At 50.4% G+C, this 25,517-nt stretch overlaps 1 protein-coding gene across 3 annotated transcripts in view; it reads right to left on the reverse strand.

The window, feature by feature from the left end:
• The window catches only part of tgfb3 (transforming growth factor, beta 3), a 72,544-nt gene that overhangs the window by 8,297 nt on the left and 38,730 nt on the right, over window positions 1-25,517 (reverse strand). Inside the window, exons 4-7 of one of the 3 annotated variants that reach the window (XR_009644947.1) lie at window positions 21,403-21,507; window positions 13,082-13,274; window positions 11,331-11,484; window positions 3,638-5,690 (exon numbers count right to left, since the gene is read on the reverse strand). Coding sequence is in view for 2 of the 3 variants with exons in the window: in XM_060828610.1 (XP_060684593.1) it covers window positions 5,532-5,690; window positions 11,331-11,484; window positions 13,082-13,274; window positions 21,403-21,507 (611 nt within the window). In the remaining variant the exon portion in view is untranslated. Of the gene's footprint in view, window positions 1-3,569; window positions 5,691-11,330; window positions 11,485-13,081; window positions 13,275-21,402; window positions 21,508-25,517 lie in introns of those variants that run through there. The other 2 variants (XM_060828610.1, XM_060828612.1) reach the window with 2 other exon arrangements.

The following is a 25,517-nucleotide window of genomic DNA, read 5'->3' on the forward strand; positions in this document are numbered from 1 at the left end:
GAGACACATATGCTATACAGTAATAAATAAGAACAAATTGCTCCCTTTCAGAGACTGACACAGAGAGACACACAGGTCAGACTGTCCCCGCCCAGACTGACAGAAACAAAGACTTGCTCTGAATAGACAATAGAGAGTTGTGCAGAGACCTGGGGAAAGGAGTCACAAGCAGAGACACTGAGCAGAGCAAAGAGCTGGAACCTTGCGAGGCAAGTTGATATATCAAGTTAAACACTTTGGAAGCAAAGAGACACAAATAAAACGAGAGAAAGAAGTGGGAGTGTTGGAGAATGGGAGGCTGTGATGTGATGGTAGATTAATAACCCAGAGACTCAGAGTGAGGCTCTGGCGTCTGATGGTGACATTTGAATTCACTAAAACTGAACATCTGAACTTCAAAGCTGGTGATGCTGCAAACATTACAGTGGAAACCATCTGGTTCACTAATACCCCGTAGGGAGGGACATCCACTATCCTGGTCTGGAATGAGTGAGACTCTCAGATCACGGGGCAGATTGGGATTTGCAGGAAACACTGGCCCAGCCAGTGACACCCACATCCCAGACAAGAAGAAAAAATAAAATGTATATTCGGGATGTGGGGACCAGGAAACTCTTAATGACTGGAGCACTTTGGATTGAAAGGAGACGGTGGGTGTTCACTGAGAGACCAAATATTAAAAATAACTGGAGTCATAAATTAAATGCCCCTGTCACAATGTAAACATTAACATGGCTATGAGAAGCAGCCGCCTTTCTGGCTGGACAGTAGTCCAACAGATGATAATAAAGCGAGTGCCATCCTCTTCCTCTGTATTGTCATCAGGAGCCATTTTAAACTGGTGCTGAGGGAATTAAGGGCCATCACACATCCAGCAAAACACACTCCTGAAATGAGTGGTCAGGGTCAGGGCAAGGCTCCCTGGAGGCAGCATTGTTACAATCAAACCATCAGGTAGACATCATTCCTGACTGAGATACACACCCAGTCACTGGGGACTGCTAATGCCTGCATTCCCACCGCGTTCAACACTCAGAATGATTAATGATACAGTCTGTTCTAGGTACATCAGGATCACAGTGATGGGGGTCTCTGTGGGTCAGGGTCTCAGTGATGGGGGGTGTAGGGGGTCTCTGTGGGTCAGTGTCTCAGTGATGGAGGTGTAGGGGTCTCTGTGGGTCAGGGTCTCAGTGATGGGGGGGTGTAGGGGGTTTCTGTGGGTCAGGGTCTCAGTGATGGGGGGGGTGTAGGGGGTTTCTGTGGGTCAGTGTCTCAGTGATGGAGGTGTAGGGGGTCTCTGTGGGTCAGGGTCTCAGTGATGGAGGTGTAGGGGGTCTCTGTGGGTCAGGGTCTCAGTGATGGGGGTGTAGGGGTCTCTGTGGTTCAGGGTCTCAGTGATGGGGGTGTAGGGGGTCTCTGTGGGTCAGTGTCTCAGTGATGGGGGTGTAGGGGGTCTCTGTGGTTCAGGGTCTCAGTGATGGGGGGTGTAGGGGGTCTCTGTGGGTCAGTGTCTCAGTGATGGGGGGGTGTAGGGGGTTTCTGTGGTTCAGGGTCTCAGTGATGGGGGGGTGTAGGGGGTCTCTGTGGGTCAGTGTCTCAGTGATGGGGGTGTAGGGGGTCTCTGTGGGTCAGTGTCTCAGTGATGGGGGGGTGTAGGGGGTCTCTGTGGGTCAGGGTCTCAGTGATGGGGGGGTGTAGGGGGTCTCTGTGGGTCATTGTCTCAGTGATGGAGGTGTAGGGGGTTTGTGTGGGTCAGGGTCTCAGTGATGGGGGTGTAGGGGGTTTGTGTGGGTCAGGGTCTCAGTGATGGGGGTGTAGGGGGTTTGTGTGGGTCAGTGTCTCAGTGATGGAGGTGTAGGGGGTTTCTGTGGGTCAGTGTCTCAGTGATGGGGGTGTAGGGGGTTTCTGTGGGTCATTGTCTCAGTGATGTGGGGGTGTAGGGGTCTCTGTGGGTCATTGTCTCAGTGATGTGGGGGTGTAGGGGGTCTCTGTGGGTCAGTGTCTCAGTGATGGGGGGTGTAGGGGTCTCTGTGGGTCAGTGTCTCAGTGATGGGGGTGTAGGGGGTTTCTGTGGGTCAGTGTCTCAGTGATGGGGGGTGTAGGGGTCTCTGTGGGTCAGGGTCTCAGTGATGTGGGGGTGTAGGGGTCTCTGTGGGTCAGGGTCTCAGTGATGGGGGGTGTAGGGGTCTCTGTGGGTCAGTGTCTCAGTGATGGGGGGGTGTAGGGGTCTCTGTGGGTCAGTGTCTCAGTGATGGAGGTGTAGGGGGTCTCTGTGGGTCAGTGTCTCAGTGATGGGGAGGTGTAGGGGTCTCTGTGGGTCAGTGTCTCAGTGATGGGGGATGTAGGGGTCTCTGTGGGTCAGTGTCTCAGTGATGGGGGGTGTAGGGGGTTTCTGTGGGTCAGGGTCTCAGTGATGGGGGGTGTAGGGGTCTCTGTGGGTCAGGGTCTCAGTGATGGGGGGTGTAGGGGGTCTCTGTGGGTCAGGGTCTCAGTGATAGGGAATACATACAAATGTATCGCCAATATGTACCCCTATGCAGTCTCACCAATGTCCTGTATAACTGAAGCATAACCTCAATAACCTCTCTACTCTTACTTTCAATCCCTCTCACAATAGAACAACATTCTCTGCACCTACACACTAACATTCTGTGATTCCTGCCCCACAACACCCAGATCCCTCAGCAGCTTGGAGTTCTGTAATCTTGGGTAATCTGCTTCCTTTTTCATGCTTTCACCAAAATGGACAATTTCATATTTTCCCACAATGTACTCCATTTACCAGATCATTGTCAGTCACTGAACAGGCGGAAATCCTTAGACTCCTTACATCCTCTACACTTCACTCTCCCACCTAGTGAGGTTTTATCAACAAATGTAGCTCCTTCCACCCTGGCCCTCTGTGGGTCAGGGTGAGGGAGGGTCTCTCTGTGGGTCAGGGGGTGGAAGAGGGACTCGCTATGGGTCAGAGGGTCCCTGTGGGTCAGGGTGGGGAAGAGGTCTCTGTCGGTCAAAGTATTTGACATCTGATTCAATGATTTCAGAAGGTACGGAGTTGGTCATGTGACAGGGAGATGATCATCACTTTCAGCTGGAAATGAAGTTTGCCTGGAAACAGAATGTTCCAGAAAAGGTCCATATCATTTCCCAAAAACCCCAGCCATGGGTGAGCAGATCTTTAGTCCCACGTCCCTCACCCTCCACACACACACACACACCCTCATCATTCCAATCTGGATTGGACAGGAATTCTTGGAAGTTCCCTGGAATGTTTGGGATTGTGGCCCCTCATGCCCACGCCTGGCACCTCGTGAAAATGACTAACAATTTGTTTGAAAAAACAAGTCCCTCGTTAACACGACTGCCCACATGTAGACACGGCTGGCTCCTCATGTACACACTCGCCCTGGTGAGCACGGCTGGAGATGGCTGTGGGAATCCTCCCACTGGCTACTCACTAACTTGGGGATTTAATCCTCTGCTTACCAACCTCCCCATACCCCACCCCTCACCAATACCACAACCTCCCTCTCCCAAGACTGCGCACAGCGCAAAAAAGAATTACTAATTAATGTCTTTTGAATTCACTCTGAATTCTGCAAATTCACTGGCCTTTCTTTCTGACAACGTTAATCACCTTCAGCCTCAGCTTCTGTCTGTTTGCTGTCCACACAAATCCACAACAAGGACACAGCTCAAAGAACCAGGAACACGGCCTGTGATTGGGCGGTCAGTCACTCCATCCCACTCTGGGCTGCTGTGAATCAGTTTGAGGTTCTTTCTGAGACGTTTCCCCTTTATGTCGAGATTCTCCTGCCAGTTCAGCCAGGGACCATTCCTCTCCGGCCTCCACCAACAGAAGAGCAGCTTTGCAGTCTTAAGCTGCTCACGTGTACATTACACACACACACACACACACACACACACACAGCTCTCTCTCTCTCTCTCTCACACACACACACACAGCTCTCTCTCTCTCACACACACACACAGCTCTCTCTCTCACACACACACACACACACACAGCTCTCTCTCACGCGCACACACACACACAGCTCTCTCAGATACACACACACAGCTCTCTCGGACATACACACACTGCTCTCTCAGACACACACGCGCACACACACACACACATACACACACACACACACACACACACACAGCTCTCTCTCTCTCTCTCTCACACACACACAGCTCTCTCTCTCACACACACACACACAGCTCTCTCTCTCACACACACACAGCTCTCTCTCTCACACACACACACAGCTCTCTCTCACACACACACACAGCTCTCTCTCACACACACACACACACACACACACAGCTCTCTCTCTCACACACACACACAGCTCTCTCTCTCACACACACACACACACACACACAGCTCTCTCTCTCTCTCACACACACACAGCTCTCTCTCTCACACACACACACACACACAGCTCTCTCTCTCTCACACACACACACACACAGCTCTCTCTCACACACACACACAGCTCTCTCTCTCTCACACACACACACAGAGCTCTCTCTCTCACACACACACACACACACAGCTCTCTCTCTCTCACACATACACAGCTCTCTCTCTCTCTCACACACACACACAGCTCTCTCTCACACACACACACACACAGCTCTCTCTCACACACACACACACACAGCTCTCTCTCTCACACACACACACACACAGCTCTCTCACACACACACAGCTCTCTCTCACACATACACAGCTCTCTCTCTCTCACACCCCCACACACACACAGCTCTCTCTCTCTCTCTCACACACACACACACACACACACACACAACTCTCTCTCTCTCACACACACACACACACACAGCTCTCTCACACACACACACACACACAGCTCTCTCTCTCACACACACACACACACAGCTCTCTCACACACACACAGCTCTCTCTCACACATACACAGCTCTCTCTCTCTCACACCCCCACACACACACAGCTCTCTCTCTCTCTCTCACACACACACACACACACACACACAACTCTCTCTCTCTCACACACACACACACACACACAGCTCTCTCTCTCTCACACCACACACACACACACACACACACACACAGCTCTCTCTCTCACACACACACACACACACTCACACACACAGCTCTCTCAGATACACACACACAGCTCTCTCGGACATACACACACTGCTCTCTCAGACACACACGCGCACACACACACATACACACACACATACACACACACAGAGCTCTCTCAGACACACACACACACAGCTCTCTCAGACAAATACACACAGCTCTCTCAGATACACACACATACACACACACACAGCTCTCTCAGACATACACACACAGCTCTCTCAGACACACACGCACAGCTCTATGAGACATACATGCACACACACACAGCTCCCTCAGACACACACACAGTCTCTCAGACACACACACACACACCTCTCAGACACAACCCTTGCACAGCTAAACATGCAAACCTCATTACCCAACTGTAGCGACACTCAACACGAGGGATCTCAGCTACATTTACATGACTTGACAATCATGTTGGACAGCTGTTCCACTTTGGGTGTTCGGCCGACATAGTACAAAATGGTGAGAGGTTCGAGGTCCTGAGGAGCACAGCATGGTGTAGCTGAAGCCTCTGGGTTTAATGTGTTGTACAATCCCAGCACCTACAATGGACAAGAAACAGCAATGACCATCTCCAAGGAAAGAGAATCGCCTTGAAATTCAATCATGGCACTGTCCTTGAAAATCCAACTATTAATATCCTGGAGGCTACAAAGTACAGGACAGGAGTGTGATGGAATCCTCCCCACTTACCTGAATGGGTCCAGCCCCAATAATACTAAAGAAGCTTGACACCATCCAGGACAAAGCAGCCGCTTGATTGGCCCCACATCCACAAACACCCCCTCCCTCCCCCACCGACGCTCAGTAACAGCAGTGTGTACCATCTACAAGATGCACTGCAGAAACTCACCAAAGACCCTCAGGCAGCACCTTCCAAACCCACGGCCACTTCCATCTAGAAGGACAAGGGCAGTAGATACATGGGAACACCACCCCCTGCAAGTTCCCCTCCAAGCCACTCACCATCCTGACTTGGAAATATATCGCCGTTCCTTCACTGTCACTGGGTCAGAATCCTGGAATTCCCTCCAGAAGGACATTGTGGCCCAACATCCAACTCATTCAATCCAATGTTCCAGTTGCCCAGCCCAATACCCCACTTGCCAAGTCAAATATCCCACACCCCCAGCCCATTATCCCACACGGCCAGTCCATTATCCTACATGCCCAGTCCAATATCCCACAAGGCCAGTCCAATATCTCACACGCCCAGCCCAACATCTCACATGCACAGCCCAATATCCCACTCACCCAGTCCAATATCCCACACGCCCAGTCCCATATCCCACACGCACAGTCCCATATCCCTCATGTCCAGTCCAAAATCCCACAGGCCCAGTACAATATCTCACTCGCCGAGTCCAATATCCCACTCACCCAGCCAAATATGCCACTTGCCAAGGCCAATATCCCACACACCCAGTCATATATCCCACTTGTCTCGTCCAATATCCCACACTCCCTGTCCAATATTCCACTCGCCCAGTCAAATATCCCACTCTCCTGTCCAATATCCCACACACCCAGTCCAATATTCCACATGCCCAGTCCAATATCCCACACGCCCTGTCCAATACACCAGACGCCCAGTCCAATATCCCACATGCCCAGGTCAATACCCCACACGTCCAGTCTAATATCCCACTTGCCCTGTCCAATATCCCACTCGCCCTGTCCAATATTCCACTCGCCCAGCCCAATATCCCACTCGCCCAGTCCAATATCCCACACGCCCAGTCCAATATTTCACTCGCCCAGTCCAATATCCCACTCGCCCAGTCCAATATTCCACTCGCCCAGTCCAATATCCCACTCGCCCAGTCCAATATCCCACTCGCCCAGTCCAATATCCCACTTGCCATGGCCAGTATCCCACTTGCCCAGTCATATATATCCCACTTGTTTTGTTCAATATCCCACATGCCCTGTCCAATATTTCACTCGCCCAGTCCAATATTCCACATGCCCTGTCCAATATCCTACTTGCCCAGTCCAATACTCCACACGCCCAGTCCAATACCCCACACGCCCAGTCCAATACCCCACATGCCCTGTCCAATATCCCACTCGCCCAGTCCAATATTTCACACGCCCAGCCTAATATCCCTCATGCCCAGTCCAATATCCCACTCACCCAGCCAAATATGCCTCTCACCCAGTCCAATATCCCACTTGCCATGGCCAATATCCCACTTGCCATGGCCAATATACCACACGCCCAGTCATATATCCCACTCATCTCATCCAATTTCCCACAATCCCTGTCCAATATCCCCCACGCCCAGTCCAATATCCCACTCGCCCTGTCCAATATCCCACTCACCCTGTCCAATATCCCACCTGCCCAGTCCAATATACCGCACGCCCAGTCCAATATCCCATTCGCCCAGTCCAATATCCCACACGCCCAGTCCAATATCTCACTCGCCCAGTCATATATCTCACAGCCCAATCCAATACCCACACACCCACTCAAATATCCCACTTGTCTAGTCCAATATCCCACTCACCCAGTCCAATATCTCACTCGCCCAGTACAAAATCCCACAAGCCCAGTTCAATATCCCACATGCCCAGTCCCATATCCCAATCGCCCAGTCCATATCCCACATACCCAGTCAAATATTCCACACGCCCAGTCACATATCCCACTCGCCCAGTCCCATATCCCACATGCACAGTCCCATATTCCACACGCCCAGTCCAATATCCCACTCACCCTGTCCAATATCCCACACACCCAGTCCAATATCCCACACGCCCAGTCCAATATCTCACATGCCCAGTCCAATATCCCATACGCCCAGTCCAATATCCCAGACGCCCAGTCCAATATCCCACATGCCCAGCCAAATATCCCAAATGCCCAGTCCCATATCCCACTCACCCATCCCATATCCCACTCGCACAGTCCCATATCCCACACGCACAGTCCTAGATCCTTTTCGCCCAGTCCAATATCCCACACGCCCACTCCAATATCCCACACGCCCAGTTCAATATCCCACAGCCCCAGTCCAATATCCCACATGCCCTGTCCAATATCCTATTCGCCCAGTCCAATATCCCACACGCCCACTCCTATATCCCACACGCCCAGTCCAATATCCCACACGCCCACTCCTATATCCCACACGCCCAGTCCAATATCCCACACGCCCACTCCTAAATCCCACACGCCCAGTCCAATATCCCACACGTCCAGTCCAATATCCCACTCGCCCAGTCCAATATCCCACACGCCCAGTCCAATATCCCACACGCCCAGCCCAATATCCCACATGCCCAGTCCAATATCCTACTCGCCCTGTCCAATATTCCACTCGCCCAGTCCAATATCCCACACGCCCAGTCCAATATCATACACGCCCAGTCCAATATCCCACACCCCAAGTCCCATATCCCACACACCCTGTCCAATATCCCACACGCCAAGTCCGATATCCCACACGCCCAGTCCAATATCCCACACGCCCAGTCCAATATCCCACACGCCCAGTCCCGTATCCCACACGCCCAGTCCAATAATCCATATGCCCAGTCCAATATCCTACACGCCCAGTCCAAAATAACACACGCACAGTCCAATATCCCACTCGCCCAGTCCGATATCCCACTCGCCCTGTCCAATATCCCATATGCCCAGTCATATATCCCACATGTCTTGTCCAATATCCCACACGCCCTGTCCAAAATCCCACACACCCTGTCCAGTATCTCACACGCCCTGCCCAATATCCCACACGCCCTGTCCAAAATCCCACACACCTAGTCCAATATCCCACACGCCCAGTCCAATATTCCACTCACCCAGTCCAATAGCCCACACGCACAGTCCAATAGCCCACACGCACAGTCCAATATCCCACACACCCAGTCCAATATCCCACACGCCCTGCCCAATATCCCACACGCCCAGCCCAATATCCCACATGCCCAGCCCAATATCCCACATGCCCAGTTCAATATCCCACATGCCCAGCCCAATATCCCACACGCCCAGTTCAATATCCCACACGCCCAGTCCAATATCCCACATGCCCAGCCCAATATCCCACACGCCCAGTCCAATGTCCCACATGCCCAGTCCAATATCCCACATACCCAGCCCGATATCCCACACGCCCAGTTCAATATCCCACATGCCCAGCCCAATATCCCATACGCCCAGTCCAATGTCCCACATGCCCAGTCCAATATCCCACTTGCCATGGCCAGTATCCCACTCGCCCAGTCATATATATCCCACTTGTCTTGTTCAATATCCCACATGCCCTGTCCAATATTTCACTCGCCCAGTCCAATATCTCACACACCCTGTCCAATATCCTACTTGCCCAGTCCAATACCCCACACGCCCAGTCCAATACCCCACACGCCCAGTCCAATACCCCACACGGCCAGTCCAATATCCCACTCGCCCAGTACAATATTTCACACGCCCAGCCCAATATCTCACTCGCCGAGTCCAATATCCCTCATGCCCAGTCCAATATCCCACTCACCCAGCCAAATATGCCACTCACCGAGTCCAATATCCCACTTGCCAGTCAAATATCCCACTTGCCCAGTCCAATATCCTACTCGCCCATCCCATACCCCACTCGCCCATCCCATATCCCACTCGCACAGTCCAATATCCCATACGCCCTGTCCAATATGCCATACGCCCTGTCCAATATCCCACACGCCCAGTCCAATATCCCGCACGCCCAGCCAAATATCCCAAATGCCCAATCCCATATCCCACTCACCCATCCCATATCCCACTCGCCCATCCCATATCCCACTCGCACAGTCCCATATCCCACACGCACAGTCCCATATCCCACACGCACAGTCCAATATCCCACTCGCCCAGTCCAATATCCCACATGCCCAGTCCAATAACCCATATGCCAAGTCCAATATCCTACATGCCCAGTCCAATATACCACACGCACAGTCCAATATCCCACATGCCCAGCCCAATATCCCACTCGCCCAGTCCAATATCCCACTCACCCAATCCAATATCCCACACGCCCAGTCATATATCCCACATGTCTTGTCCAATATCCCACTCGTCTTGTCTAATATCCCACAAGCCCTGTCCAATATTCCAAATACCCTGTCCAATATCCCACACGCCCAGTCCAATATCCCACTTGCCCTGTCCAATATCCCACACGCCCTGCCAAATATCCCACACGCCCTATCCAAAATCCCACACACCTAGTCCAATATCCCACTCTCCCAGTCCAATATCCCACTTGCCCAGTCCAATATCGCACACGCCTCGTCCAATATCCCACACGCCCAGTCCAATATCCCACATGCCTCGTCCAATATCCCACTTGCCCAGTCCAATATCCCACACGCCCTGCCCAATATCCCACATGCCCTGCCCAATATCCCACACGCCCTATCCAAAATCCCACACACCTAGTCCAATATCCCACACGCCCAGTCCAATATCCCACACGCCCAGTCCAATATCCCACTCGCCCAGTCCAATATCCCACACGCCCAGTCCAATATCCCACACGCCCTGCCCAATATCCCATACGCCCTATCCAAAATCCCACACACCTAGTCCAATATCCCACACGCCCAGTCCAATATCCCACACGCCCAGTCCAATATCCCACTCGCCCAGTCCAATATTGCACTCGCCCAGTCCAATAGCCCACACGCCCAGTCCAATATCCCACATGTCTTGTCCAATATCCCACTCATCTTGTCTAAAATCCCACAAGCCCTGTCCAATAATCCAAATACCCGGTCCAATATCTCACACGCCAAGTCCAATATCCCACACGCCAAGTCCCATATCCCACACACCCTGTCCAATATCCCACACGCCCTGCCCAATATCCCACACACCCTGTCCAATATCCCACATGCCCTGCCCAATATCCCACACGCCCTGCCCAATATCCCACATGCCCTGCCCAATATCCTGCTTCCTCACTTCGACTCCACATTGTTATAATGTACAACTCCGTTTTCAGAAACTGGGGGAAGGGTCAGTGAATGTAGGAGTCACCAGGAAATGGGAAAGGAAATGACAGAACTGTTCTGGTGCAGAAGCAAGTTATCTGGGCCCACTCTTTGGGCGTCAATGAATGTTGGAAGGAAGTTGAAGTGTGGGGTGAGGACAACGCACTACCTTTAACAGGTAACGGAGGAGATCCTACCGTGCTGTGCTGGGTATCAGTGCTGCGTAGGTACGGGCAGGGACCTGCGCAGAAATTGGCGTAGTATCCTTTGGGCTCATGTATCCATTTCCATCTGAGGTCCTGTCTGAAATCGATGTAGAGAGGCCGCACACAACAATTATCTTCATCGTTCCTGAAAAAAAACAAAACCAATCAGGCCACCAGTTTATGGGGCATGTTTCTGTGTTAATGGGCCAGCGAGGAGTTGTGGTGCAGAATAGAGTGACCCTGCCTCTGAACCAGGAACCCCAGCTCTGTCAAGCACTTGTTGGCCGGTGTGGGTCTGAATGGTCCCAGCAGCACTGGGCTCCAACTGCAGCCCGTGGCCATTGACTGAGTAGTCCTCCTGGGTGGGTGGGAGATCACTGTTGGTGTTAGGTTGATGCGCTGGAGATTGTCACTGGGGAGGCCAGCAATTATTGCCCGTTGGGAATTGCCCCAAAGTGACCCTCTGACAGGCTACTGCTCCCTCAGTACTGACCCTCTGACAGTGCAGCACTCCCTCAGCACTGACCCTCTGACAGTGCGGCGCACCGTCAGCGCTGACCCTGAGACAGTGCGGTACTCCCTAGCACTGACCCTCCGACAGTGCAGCGCTCCCTCAGCACTGACCCTCCAACTGTGCAGCACTCCCTCAGCACTGACCCTCCGACAGTGCCCACTCCCTCAGCACTGACCCTCCGACAGTGTGACACTCCCTCAGCACTGACCTTCCAACAGTGCAGCACTCCCTCAGCACTGCCCCTCTGACAATGTGGCACTCCCTCAGCACTGCCCCTCCGACTGTGTGGCACTCTCTCAACACTGCCCCTCTGACAGTGTGGCACTCCCTCAGCACTGACCCTCTGACAGTGTGGCACTCCCTCAGCACTGACCCTCCGACAGTGCAGCACTCCCTCAGCACTGCCCCTCTGACAGTGTGGCACTCCCTCAGCACTGCCCCTCCGACTGTGTGGCACTCTCTCAACACTGCCCCTCTGACAGTGTGGCACTCCCTCAGCACTGACCCTCTGACAGTGTGGCACTCCCTCAGCACTGACCCTCCGACAGTGTGGCACTCCCTCAGCACTGCCCCTCTGACAGTGCCACACCCTTAGCACTGCCCCTCTGACAGTGCGACACTCCCTCAGCACTGACCCTCCGACAGTGCGGCACTCCCTCAGCACTGACCCTCCGACAGAGCGGCGCTCCCTCAGCACTGCCCCTCTGACAGTGTGGCACTCCCTCAGCACTGACCCTCCGACAGTGCGGCACTCCCTCAGCACTGACCCTCTGACAGAGTGGCACTCCCTCAGCACTGACCCTCCGACAGTGCCCACTCCCTCAGCACTGACCCTCCGACAGTGCAGCACTCCCTCAGCACTGCCCCTCTGATAGTGCAGCACTCCCTCAGCACTGCCCCTCTGACAGTGTGGCACTCCCTCAGCACTGCCCCTCCGACTGTGTGGCACTCTCTCAACACTGCCCCTCTGACAGTGTGGCACTCCCTCAGCACTGACCCTCCGACAGTGCTCACTCCCTCAGCACTGACCCTCCGACAGTGTGGCACTTTTATCCCTCGGCCAGGTAGTCTCCAAGTCGCTGCTGACCTTTTGAAACGATGTGCTATAACTCTTCTCAAATCACTTCAGGACTTAACTCTTTGCAGTAACACTTGAACCAATCAGACGGAGTATTGATTCTTGACCAGAGTATTTGAGCAAATGAGTGAGGGTTTCATTGTGAAGTACCTGAAGCAATAAGCTGTGTCCAGTGCCCGTTTCTTGCGATGGCTGTGTTCCCGGTTGCTGTCCAGCCGGTGTGGGGGTAACACCATGAGGATCAGGTGTGGGTTTGTTGGACCCATGTGCACAAACTTCGGTTCCTTCCGCTTGGTCAGTCTGCCCAAGTCCCCGCTGTCTGAGAATTCATAGTCATCAATCCCTGTACAGGAGACAAACAAAAAGCACATTCAGGAGAGAATCTTCTAGAACACAAAGACGCCATTCTGCCTGCTAGCTCTCTCTGAGAAGGCTGAACCACTTAGTCCTGTACCTCATCCTTTGCCCCATTATCTTGCAACTTTTTTCTGTTCGGGTACACTGCTGTTCTTTTCTGGGAATATATTTAACATTGCCTCGGGAAAGTAGCTAACATAAACAGCTTCTTTCTCCTCTCACCCCGGTTATACTCTCTTCCACCAAGCAGAAGATATCAAAATTTGAAAACACGGACCAGCATATTCCCCACTGTTATCAGACTAATAAATGGATCTCTCACACATTAGAGCTGCTCTCTCTCTGCACCTTCTCTGTAGCTGTAACACTATATTCTGCATTCTGTTCTATTACCCTGATGGACTTATGTCAGGTATGATTTGTTTGAATAGCACACTATACAATATTTTTCACTCTGTCTCAGTACATGGGACAATAATAAAGCAAATCAAAGAATGCCTCTGCTTTAGGATTTCACTCTCCACCCGATTGCAGACCAGATCCCAACAGATCTCCCTCTGGGAAAAGGAAGAGACCGTCCTGTCAGGCCTAACCAGACTTTTATTCAAGCTTACAAGTGCTTATTTATTTCAATATTATGACAAAATGAAGACATGTTGAAGAGATGGTGCACTGGGGACACCTCTGAACTATGCGTGGGATTGAGAGTGGTTCCGTAGAGGTATTCAAGCCAAGGGAACAAATACCTTGGGTCTGCCTTCCCTAAGGAGAATACAAATAGCCTTCAGGAAATGCTCAGGGTCAGAGAGTCAATGTTGAAGGAGCAACTGAAGGAAATTGTTATTAGTCAGGAAATGGTATTGGGGAATTTCTTTCATTGGGAACAGTGAGGGGAGCGGAGGAGAGGAGCAGGGGCTGCTGGGAGGTAGGTTTCCCACTTAAAAGGGAATTACTTCGAGAGTCAGGCCTCCATTTTCTTCAGGAGCAGTGAGGAAAGAGAGGGAGGCTGACGGGATGGGAAATGAGTGCTTTAAAAACTTACTTCACGATTGGTGGAGCGCACGCTGAGCAGGAGCAGACGTGGGACTGCTGAGTAAGTGAAGTAATTTATTTGGGCAATTGCTTTACCCAAAACACTACTTAGGTACTACCTCCCACCCATTCTCCTTCCTGAACCATAAAAACTTGTTCTGTGCGCCGGATTGCTAATATAATTTTTTAAATATATTCTTTATTTTTCAGTAGTCTCGTTGGGAATTTAGAACAATGGGAATGGAGGTTAGGGCAGTTGAATGTTCCTCCCGCAGAATGTGGGGGGTAAGGTTCAACAGTAGTGTCCCTGCTGATCGCATCTGCGGGACGTCACCCAACTCCAGCTCCTCGAAAACTGCATTAGGGAACTGGAGCGGGATGAACTTCGGATCATTTGGGAGGCAGAGGGGGTTATTGAGAGGAGTTACAGGGAGGTAGTCACACCTCAGGTAGATGGGTTACAGTCAGGGGACGGAAAGGGAACAGGCAGGCAGTGCAGGGATCCCCTGTGACCGTTCCCCTCAACAACAAGTATACTGTTTTGGATACTGTTGGAGTGGGGAAACAACTTACCAGGGGTAAGCAATGGGGCACAGGTCTCTGGCACAGAGTCTGTCCCTGTTGTTCAGAAGGGAAGGGGGAAGAGGAGCAGAGGATTAGTCATTGGGGACTCCATAGTTAGGGGGACAGACAGGAGGTTCTGGGGGGACGAGAGAGAGACTCACCAGTTGGTGTGTTGCCTCCCAGGTGCCAGGGTTCGTGATTGTGTCTTCAGGATCCGTGAGGGGGAGGGGGAGCAGCCCCAAGTCATGGTCCACATAGGCACCAACGACACAAGTAGGAAGAGAGCTGGGGATTTAAGGCAGAAATTCAGGGAGCTAGGGTGGAAGCTTGGAGCTAGGACAAACAGAGTTTTTATCTCTGGTTTGTTGCCCGTGCCACATGCCAGTGAGGTGAGGAACAGGGAAACCGCGGAGTTGAACACATGGCTACAGAGATGGAGCAGGAGGGAGGGTTTTGGATTCCTGGATAATTGGAGCTCTTTTGTGGCAATGTGAGACTCCCACAGACAGAATGGTCATCACCTGAACCAGAGGGGTACCTGGGGGGAAATCCAACACCCTGGGGGGCAAATTTGCTAATGCTCTTTTGGAGGGTTTAAACTAATTCAGCAGGGGGGTGGGAACCTGAAGTGTAGTTCCAGCGTCCAGGAGGTTGATTGTAGTGGGGTCAAAAATATGGTTTCAAGGTTGCAAGAGTGCACCGGCAAGCAGGAAGGTGGTTTGAAGTGTGTCTACTTCAACGCCAGCAGCATCCAGAATAAGGTGGTGAACTTGCAGCATGGGTTGGTACCTGGGACTTCGATGTTGTGGCCATTTCAGAGACATGGGTAGAGCAGGGACAGGAATGGTTGTTGCAGGTTCTGGGATTTAGATGTTTCAGTAAGAACAGAGAAGATGGTAAAAGAGAGGGAGGTGTGGCACTCTTAGTCAAGGACAATCAGTGGGTTAGATAGGGTGGACAGAGTGATGGTGAGCGCGAGGGGGCATAGCTTTAAATTGAGGGGTGATAGATATAGGGCAGATGTCAGAGGTAGTTTCTTTACTCAGGGAGTAGTAAGGGTATGGAATGCTTTGCCTGCATCGGTAGTAGATTCGCCAACTTTAAGTACATTTAAGTCGTCATTGGACAAACATATGGATGTACATGGAATAGTGTAGGTTAGATGGGCTTCAGATTGGTATGACAGGTCGGCGCAACATCGAGGGTCGAAGGGCCTGTACTGCGCTGTAATGTTCTGTGTTCTATGACTGTATTACAGTGGCAGAAAGGATGTTTGAGGACCCGTCTTGAGGCAGTATGGGCTGAGGGTAGAAACAGGAAAGGAGAGGTCACCCTGTTGGGAGTTTTCTATAGGCCTCCGAATAGTTCCAGAGATGTAGGGGATAGGATTGCAAAGATGATTCTGGATAGGAGCCAAAGAAACAGTTATGGGGGACTTTAAATTTCCAAATATTGACTGTAAATACTATAGTTTGAGTACTTTAGATGGGTTAGTTGTTGTCCAATGTGTGCAGGAGGGTTTCCTAACACAATATTGTAGACAGGCCAACAAGGGGCGAGACCAATTTGATTTGCTACTGGGTAATGGACCCAGCCAGGTGAGGTCGGTGAGCACTTTGGTGATAGTGACAACAATTTGGTTATATTTACTTTAGCGATGGAAAGGGATAGGTATATACCGCAGGGCAAGAGTTATAGCTAGGGAAAAGGCAATTGTGATGTGATTAAGCAAGATTTATGAAGCATAGGATGGGGAAGGAAACTGCAGGGGATAGGCACCATTGAAATGTGGAGCTTATTCAAGAAACAGCTACTGCAGGTCCTTGATATGTATGTATCTGTCAGGCAGGGAGGAAGTGGTCGAGCGAGGGAGGTGTGGATTATGAAAGACGTTGAATCTCTTATCAATAGGAAGAAAGAGACTTATGTTAGGATGAGGTGTGAAGGCTCAGTTAGGGCACTCAAGAGTTACAAGTTAGCCAAGAAAGACCTAAAGAGAGAACTTAGAGCAGGAGGGGATGGGAGAAGTCATTGGCAGATAGGATCAAGGAATAAAAGAATGACGAGAGTAAGATGAGGGCCGACCAAGGACAGTAGGGGGAAATTGTGCCTGGAGTCTGAGGAGATAGGGCAAATGCTAAATGAATACTTTTCGTCAGTATTCACACTGGAAAAAGACAATGTTGTCGAGGAGAATACTGAGATACAGGCTACTAGACTAGATGGGATTGAGGTGCATAAGGAGGAGGTGTTAGCAATTCTGGAAAGTGTGAAAATAGATAAGTCCCCTGGGCCGGATGGGATTTATCAGGATTCTCTGGGAAGGCAGAGAGGGGATTGCTGGCCCTGTGAGTTTGATCTCTATGTCATCATTGTCTACAGGAATAGTGCCAGAAGGCTGGAGGATACAGATGTTGTTCCCTTGTTCAAGAAGGGGAGTAGAGATGACCCTGGTAATTATAGACCAGTGAGCCTTACTTCGATTGTGGAAAAAGGTTATAAGAAATAGGATTTATAATCATCTAGAGAGGAATAATTTGATTAGGGATTGTCAACATGGTCTTGATAAGGGTAGGTTGTGCCTCACAAACATTATTGAGTTCTTTGAAAAAGTGATCAAACAGGTGGATGAGGTTAAAGTGGTTGATGTGGTGTATATGGATTTCAGTAAGGGGTTTGATAAGGTTCCCCACGTTAGGCTATTGCACAAAATATGGAGGCATAGGACTGAGGGGGATTTAGTGGTTTGGATCAGAAATTGGCTAGCTGAGAGAAGACAGAGGGTGGTAGTTGATGGGAAATGTTCATCCTGGAATTCAGTTACTAGTGGTGTACCGCAAGGATGTGTTTTGGGGCCACTGCTGTTTGTCATTTTTATGAATGATGTGGATGAGTGTGTAGAAGGATGGATTGGTAAATTTGCGGATGGCACTAAAGTTTGCGGTAGAGTTGTGGACAGCGCCGAGGGATGTTGCAGGTTACAGAGGAACATAGATAAGCTGCAGAGCTGGGCTGAGAGGTGGCAAATGGGGTTTAATGTGGAAAAGTGTGAGGTGATTCACTTTGGAAAGAGCAATAGAAATGCAGAGTACTGGGCTAATGGTAAGGTTCTTGGAGGTGTAGATGAGCAGAGAGATCTTGGTGTGCATGTACATAGGTCCCTGAAAGTTGGCACCAGGTTCATAGGGTTGTAAAGAAGGCGTACAGTGTGTTAGCTTTTATTGGTAGAGGGATTGAGTTTCAGAGCCAAGAAGTCATGCTGCAGCTGTACAAAACTCTGGTGCGGCCACATTTGGAATATTACATACAGTTCTGGTCACCACATTACAGGAAGCTTTGGAAAGGGTTCAGAGGAGATTTACTCAAATGTTGTCTGGTATGGAGGGAAGGTCTTATGAGGAAAGGCTGAAAGAGTTGAAGCTGTTTTCATAAGAGAGAAGAAGGTTAAGAGATGACGAAATTGAGACAAATGAGATAATCAGAGGGTTAGATAGGGCAGTGAGAGCCTTTTTCCTCGGATGGTGTTGGCTAGCACAAGGGGACATAGCTTTAAATTGAGAGGTGATGGATATAGGACAGATGTCAGAGATAGTTTCTTTACTCAGAGAATAATAGGGGTGTGGAATGCCCTGCCTGCAACAGTAGTAGACTCACCAACTTTCGAGGGCATTTAAATGGTCATTGGATGAACATATGAATGAAAATGCAATAGTGTTGGTTAGATGGCCTTCAGATTGGCACAACATCGAGGTCCAAAGGGCCAGTACTGCACTGTAATGTTCTATGTTCTATGAATTTCAAAGGATTAAAACCTGACAAGTCCCAGGGCCTAACGCTCTGCATCCCAAAATATTTAAGGAAGTGGCCTTAGAAATAGGCGATGCATTCATTGGTGACCATTTTCCAGCATTCTGTAGACTCTGGAAGAGTTCCAATGGACTGGAGGGTGGTTAATGTAACTCCACTCTTTAAAAAAGCAGCGAGAGAGAAAATGGGAAATTATTGACTGGTGAGCCTGACATCAGCGTGGGGACAATGCTGCAGTCAATCATTAAGGATGTAATTACTAAGCATTTGTAAGGCAGTCCCAATCAGCATGGATTCACGAAAGGCAAATCATGCCTGACAAATCTTTTAAGGATGTGACCAGTCAAGTGGACAAGGACAAATCAGTAGAGTTGTCTTTCTGGATTTTCAAAGGCTTTTGACAAGGTTCCACACAAGAGATTAGTACGGAAAATTAAAGTTCATAGTATCGAAGGTAATGTATTGATGTGGATAGAGAACTGGCTGGCAGACAGGAAGCAGAGAATTGGAATAAACGGGTCCTTTTCAGAGTGACAGTGATGATGGGGTACCGCAGGGTTCAGTGCTGGGACCCCAGCTGTATACGATATACCTGAATGATTTGGATGAAGGAGCTGAATGCAGTTTCTCCCCATTTGCAGTGACACTAAGCTGGGTGGCAGTGGGGGCTGTGGGGAGGATGCTAAGAGGCTGCAGGGTGACTTGGACAGACTGGCTGAATGGGCAGATACTTGGTAAATGTAATATAATGTGGATAAATGTGAGGTCATCCATTTTGATCACAAAAATGGAAGGCAGATTATTTTGTGAATGATGGCAGTTTAGGAGAAGATGAGTTGTAGCGAGACCTGGGTGTCATGGTGGGACAGTTGCTGAAGGTTGGCAGGCAGGTGCAGCAGGCAGTGAGGACAGCTAATGGCATGTTCTCCTTCATAGCAAGAGGATGAGAATATCGGAGTAAGGAGGTCTTGTTGCAGTTACACAGGGCCTTGGTGAGGCCACACCTTCAGGATTGTGTGTAGGTTCGGTCTCTGAGTCTGAGGAAGGACGTCCTTGCTCCTGAGGGAGTCCAGCGAAGGTTGACCAGACTGACTCCTGGGATGGCAGAACTGACAGATGGGGAAAGACTGGATCAACTGGGCTGGGCTTGTACTCACTGGCATTTAGAAGAATGGGGATGGAATCTCACAGAAACATATCAAAGCCTGATGAGATTGGACAGGCTAGATGTGGGAAGAATGTACCCGATGTTGGGGAAGTCTAGACGGGGTCTCAGTCTAAGGATAAGGGGTAGGCCATTCAGGACTGAGACGAGGAAGAACTTCTTCACTCAGAGAGTTCTCTCCCACAGGAAGCTGTTGGGGTTGGTTCATTAGATAGATTCAAGAGGGAGCTGTATTGGGCCCCTAGGGTGAAAGGGATCAGGGGTATAGAGAGAGAGTGGGAACGAGACACTGAGATTGCATGATCAGCCATGATCATATTGAATGGTGGTGCTGGCTCGAAAGGCCGAATGGCCTACTCCTGTAGCTATTTTCGATGTTTCTATGACTATCTCAGCACTCATGAGGAGGAAGGATGGTTTCTGCAGAGGAAGACTGTCAACAATCTGACAACAGAAGAGGAACTGGACTCAGGGTTACCATGTGTTCAGGACAGAGGGAATAGGACAGCATTGATGCAGGATAACATCACTTTCTAATTACTGTTCTCCTCCCCTAATTTTTATCCCCAAGAGGATAAAAAATTCCTAGAATATGTAGAGGAGAACTTCCTAATCAGCGTGGGTCTGCTCTGATGAGGGTATCAGCCTTTTAACCAGGAGATTATGTTCTTGCTAATGCATCTGTTGGATTTCCTCTCAACCCTGACTGCTCTCAGGACACTACAGCACCGTCTGGAACCTGAGACTCCACAATTTAGGAAGGACATGGCAGCCTGGAGAGGAAGCAAAGGAGCATTTCCCAGTATCGGAGCAGGGATGACAGAGGTCGGTGAATGGGGAGCAACTAGGATTGTTTTCTGCAGAGCAGTGAAAACCCGAAAAGTACGAGGTGATTAATTTCAAACATCTCCTGAGCGGACTGGACCGGGTGGATGTGGGAGGGATGTTGGCTCTGGGAGGATGAAGAACAAGGGATAAGAGTTTAAAAATCAGGGCTCACCCATTTAAAATGGGAATGAGGTGATCTTTTTTCTCTGACAGGTTCATGTGTTTTTTGGGAGCGCTCTCTGAAAAGAGAGGAAGCCGAGTATTGGAATTTTTTTTAAGGCAGAGGAGGGTAAATTTATGATTCCAGCAAGGGCTAGAAGGTTATCAGGAAAGGCAGGAATGTAGAATTGAGACCACAATCAAGTCAGCTCAGTCAGATAAAACTGTGTCAGTTTGTACACCCACCGTACTCCCTCTCCCTCAGTCCTGCCATCACTCTATCTCCCTCTACCTCTCCATCCCTCCATCAGTCCATTCCCTCAATCTCACTATCCCTCCATTCCCCTTTATCTCTCCATCAGCGCATATCTCTCAATCCCACCGACACTCCATATCCATCGATCCTACCTTTGCTCAATGTCTCTCAAACCTGGGAAAATTGATTGACATGTTGGTGATTGGAGATGAACACGAGGATTACAGACCTGAGGAAGTGAATGATAGGGGATTTATGAACAGGGAATGATCAAGGCAGAAATTAAAGTCTCCAACCTCTTACCCTTGAACTTGACGTCTAGGACCTCGTGTTCATTGGAGATGACACCATTGGCATGGAAGGTGTGACATGGGCAGTGAACGCTAATCTCCAAACCGAGATTCGTGTCTGTAACAAAGAGCCTGTTAGTATCCACCATGGACAGAGAAAGGTGGAACAGAAAACTGCTCAAACTAAACACAACAGTGCCATGATCCAACATAATGGTCAGCCCAGGAACGTAATCTGCCTGGATACATGCAGTTACAGCACTCACCCTAGAGAATTCTGACTAACTGCTTCGTAAAGGCCTGAGATTCTGTTGTGTTTAAAAAAAACTGACCCCCCCTCTCTCTAGACCCTCCCCCCACTCAATGGGGCACTGTGCTTACCAACCCCCTCCCCTCACTGGGACAGTCTGTGTTCCCCCCCCTTTCCCTCAGTGGGACAGTCTGTGTGTCCACCCCCTCCCCCACTCCCCTTACTGGGACAGTCTGTGTCTCCCCCACCTCACTGGGGTAGTCTGTTTGCTAGCTAGCACGCTGCTTTCAGTCATCTCCCTCTGGATGTTCCACTGGTGGGTAAGAGACACAACGTAGCTTTATAAGGAAAGCCTCTCACTTATCGGTTCCAAGTCACAGGTTACAACAGCTGCTGTAAGAAAGACAACTGAAACTGGGCGTCACTGAGCAGGATATGGCTGAGCTAGCAATGTTGGTGACACCTTCCATCACTTAACCTGGTTTTCTTCAGGTTAATAGTCAGTTTTCACTGCAGAGAACAGAGTGACTGCTCCTGAGCTGGGAAAGAATGAAACAGTCCCCTTTCTCTGTAACTTGTCCCCTGTTCCAAGCTGCTTAGTTACCCGAGAACCAATCACAGAGTTTTTGGCATGTATACACAACCCTGTCATTCATAAAAACTGAAAGAACTACAGATGCTGGAAATCAAAAACAAAGTGAACTTGATACTGAGTTCAGAGGGCTGTAGGGTCCCCAGGTAGAAAACGAGGATCTGTTCTTCCAACTTGTGCTACTGCAGCACTGCAGCAACCCTGAGACAGAGATGTCGGCCAGGGAACAGGGTGACCTGTTTAAATAGGAGAGAGTGAGGACTGCAGATGCTGGAGATCAGAGCTGAAAAATGTGTTGCTGGAAAAGCGCAGCAGGTCAGGCAGCATCCAAGGAGCAGGAGAATTGATGTTTCGGGCATAATGCCTGGCCCATATCCTTTAAACGCTTCCTATTCATATACCCATCCAGATGCCTTTTAATCTCTGTAATTGTACCAGCCTCCACCATTTCCTTTGGCAGCTCATTCCATACACGTACCACCCTCTGTGTGAAATAGTTGCCCCTTAGGTCTCTTTTATATCTTTCCCGTTTCACCCTAAACTTATGCCCTCTAGTTATGGACTCCCTGACCCCAGGAAAAAGACTTTGTCTATTTATCCTATCCATGCCCTTCATGATTTTATAAACCTCTATAAGGTCACCCCTCAGCCTCCGACGCTCCAGGGAAAACAGCCCCAGCCTGTTCAGCCTCTCCCTGTAGCTCAAATCCTCCAACCCTGGCAACATCCTTGTCAATCTTTTCTGAACCCTTTCAAGTCACACAACATCCTTCACCCCCTCAACTAAACAATGTCTTGTTGTCAGTGAAAGTTGTATCGGTAAAAATAGTCCGTTGAGGGCCATGGAAGCAAAAGTTGTGGAGGAGGTGGAGGGCATGAGTGGTGTCCTGAACATAGAACCCTTGCAACGTGCAGCCCCTGCATTCCCTCCACTCCAATCCCAACCTCACCATCAAACCTGCAGAGAAGGGGAGGGTGTGGGGGGAAACGCAGTGGTAGTTTGGCGCAGGGACCTCTACACTGCTGAAGCCAGGCATCAATTTGAGGACCCCTCCTCCTACTGGCCCCTCAACCATGACCTCACTTCCAGGGTCTAAATTAGAGTGGTGCTGGAGAGCACAGCAGGTCAGGCAGCATCCGAGGAGCAGGAGAATAGATGTTTCGGGCAAAAAGCCCTTCATCATAAATGGATACACGGAGCCTCCAGGGAGCTGTTTTCCAGCATCTACAGTCCTCACATTTGCCTAGATGATTTTAACCTTGCTGCGAATTCTCTTGCAAGGATGCCGACCTTGAAGAAGTTCTCCTCCTCTCTCCACAAGAATCTCAATGAGTGTCTATTCTTTGCTACCTTCTCCCCAGCTCCCCCCCCCCCCCCCCCCCACCCCATTTATCTCTCCACCCCCGAGGCTCCCTGCCTCTATTCCTGATGAAGGGCTTTTGCTCAAAACATCGAGTTTCCTGCTCCTCAGATGCTGCCTGACCTGCTGCGCTTTTCCAGCACCACTCTGATCTAATCTCTGGTTTCCACCATGACCTCACTTCCCATCACCAAACCATCACCTCCCAGATCATTCACAAACTTATCACCTCTGGGGATCTCCCAGCCACAGCCTCCAACCTCACCGTCCGTGAACCCTGCACCACCCGATTCTACCTCCCACTGAAGATTCACAAATCTGACTGCCCTGGTTGACCCATCGTCTCAGCCTGCTCCTGCCCCCACAAACTTATCTCCGCATACCTTGAAACTGTCCTGTCCCCCTTAATCCAGGAACTCCCTATCTAAGTTCGGGACACCACCCACGCCCTCCACCTCCTCCATGACTTTTGTTTCCCCGGCCCCCAACGCCTCATCTCCACCATGGACATACATTCCCGGTACACATCTATCCGCCATGACCAGGGCCTCCAAGCCCTCGCTTTCTTCCTCTCCTGACATCCCACCAGTACCCTTCCACTGACAGTGTCATTTGATTGGCTAAACTGGTCCTCACCCTCTAAAACTTCTCCTTCCAATCCTCCCATTTCCTCCAGAGCAAAGGGGTAGCCATGGGCACCCGTATGGGCCCTCTTCGTCGGGAATATGGAACTGTCCATGTTCCGCAGTCACACTGGCATCACTCCCCACATTTTCCTCCACTACTTTGATGACTGTATCGGCGCCATATTGTTGAACAATTCATCAACTTCACAAACACTTTCCACCCCGACCTCAAGTTCACCTGGACCATCTTGGACACCTCCCTCCCCCTCCTAAACCTCTCCATCTCCATCTCCGGTGACTGACTCAACACGGACATCCACTAGAAACCCACTGACTCCCACGGCTGCCTGGACTACACCTCCTCCCACCCTGCCTTCTGTAAAAATGTCATCCCATATTCCCAATTCCTCTGCCTCTGCCGCATCTGCTCCCAGGAGGACCAAATCTACCACAGAACATCCCAAACGGCCTCCTTCTTCAAAGACAGCAATTTCCCCTCCCATGTGTTGACAATGCCCTCCAGTGCATCTCCTGCACTTCCCGCACCTCCACCCTTGAACTCCACCCCTCCAATTGCAACAAGGCCAAAACCCCTGGTCCTCACCTTCCACCCCCCAACCTCCGCATACATCACAGCATCCTCTGCTATTTCCGTCACCTACAGTCAGACCCCACATGAGAGATAAATTCCCCTCCCCATCCCTATCTGTGTTTCGGAGAGACCATTCCCTCCATGACTCCCTTGTCAAGTCCACGCCCCCACAAACCCACCCTCTCCTCCTGGCACCTTTCCCTGCCACCACAAGAGTGCAAAACCTGTGCCCACATCTCACCCCTCACCCCATCCAAGGCCCCAAAGGAGCCTTCCACATCCATCAGCATTTTATTTGCACATGCCATTTACTACATCCATTGTGCCCAATGCAGTCACATCTACAGTGGAGAGACAGAATACTAACTTGTGGAACTTTTCAGAGAACATCTCTGGGACACCCACACCAACCAACCCCACTGCCCTGTAGCTGAACACTTTAACTCCCCCTCCCACCCTGCCAAGGACATGCTGGTCCTGGGCCTCCTCCATCGCCAAACTCTTACCACCCAATGTCTGAAGGAAGAATGCCTCATCTTCCACCTCGGGACCCTCCAACCACACAGCAATCAATGTGGATTTCACCAGTTTCCCCATTTCCCCTCCCCCCACCTTATCCCAGTTACAATCTTCCAACTCGGCACCACCCTCATGACCTGTCCTATCTGTCCACCTTCCTTCCCACCTATCTGCTCCACCCTTCACTC

This window comes from Hemiscyllium ocellatum, chromosome 8, assembly GCF_020745735.1.
Source record: "Hemiscyllium ocellatum isolate sHemOce1 chromosome 8, sHemOce1.pat.X.cur, whole genome shotgun sequence".
Lineage (NCBI taxonomy): Eukaryota > Metazoa > Chordata > Chondrichthyes > Orectolobiformes > Hemiscylliidae > Hemiscyllium > Hemiscyllium ocellatum.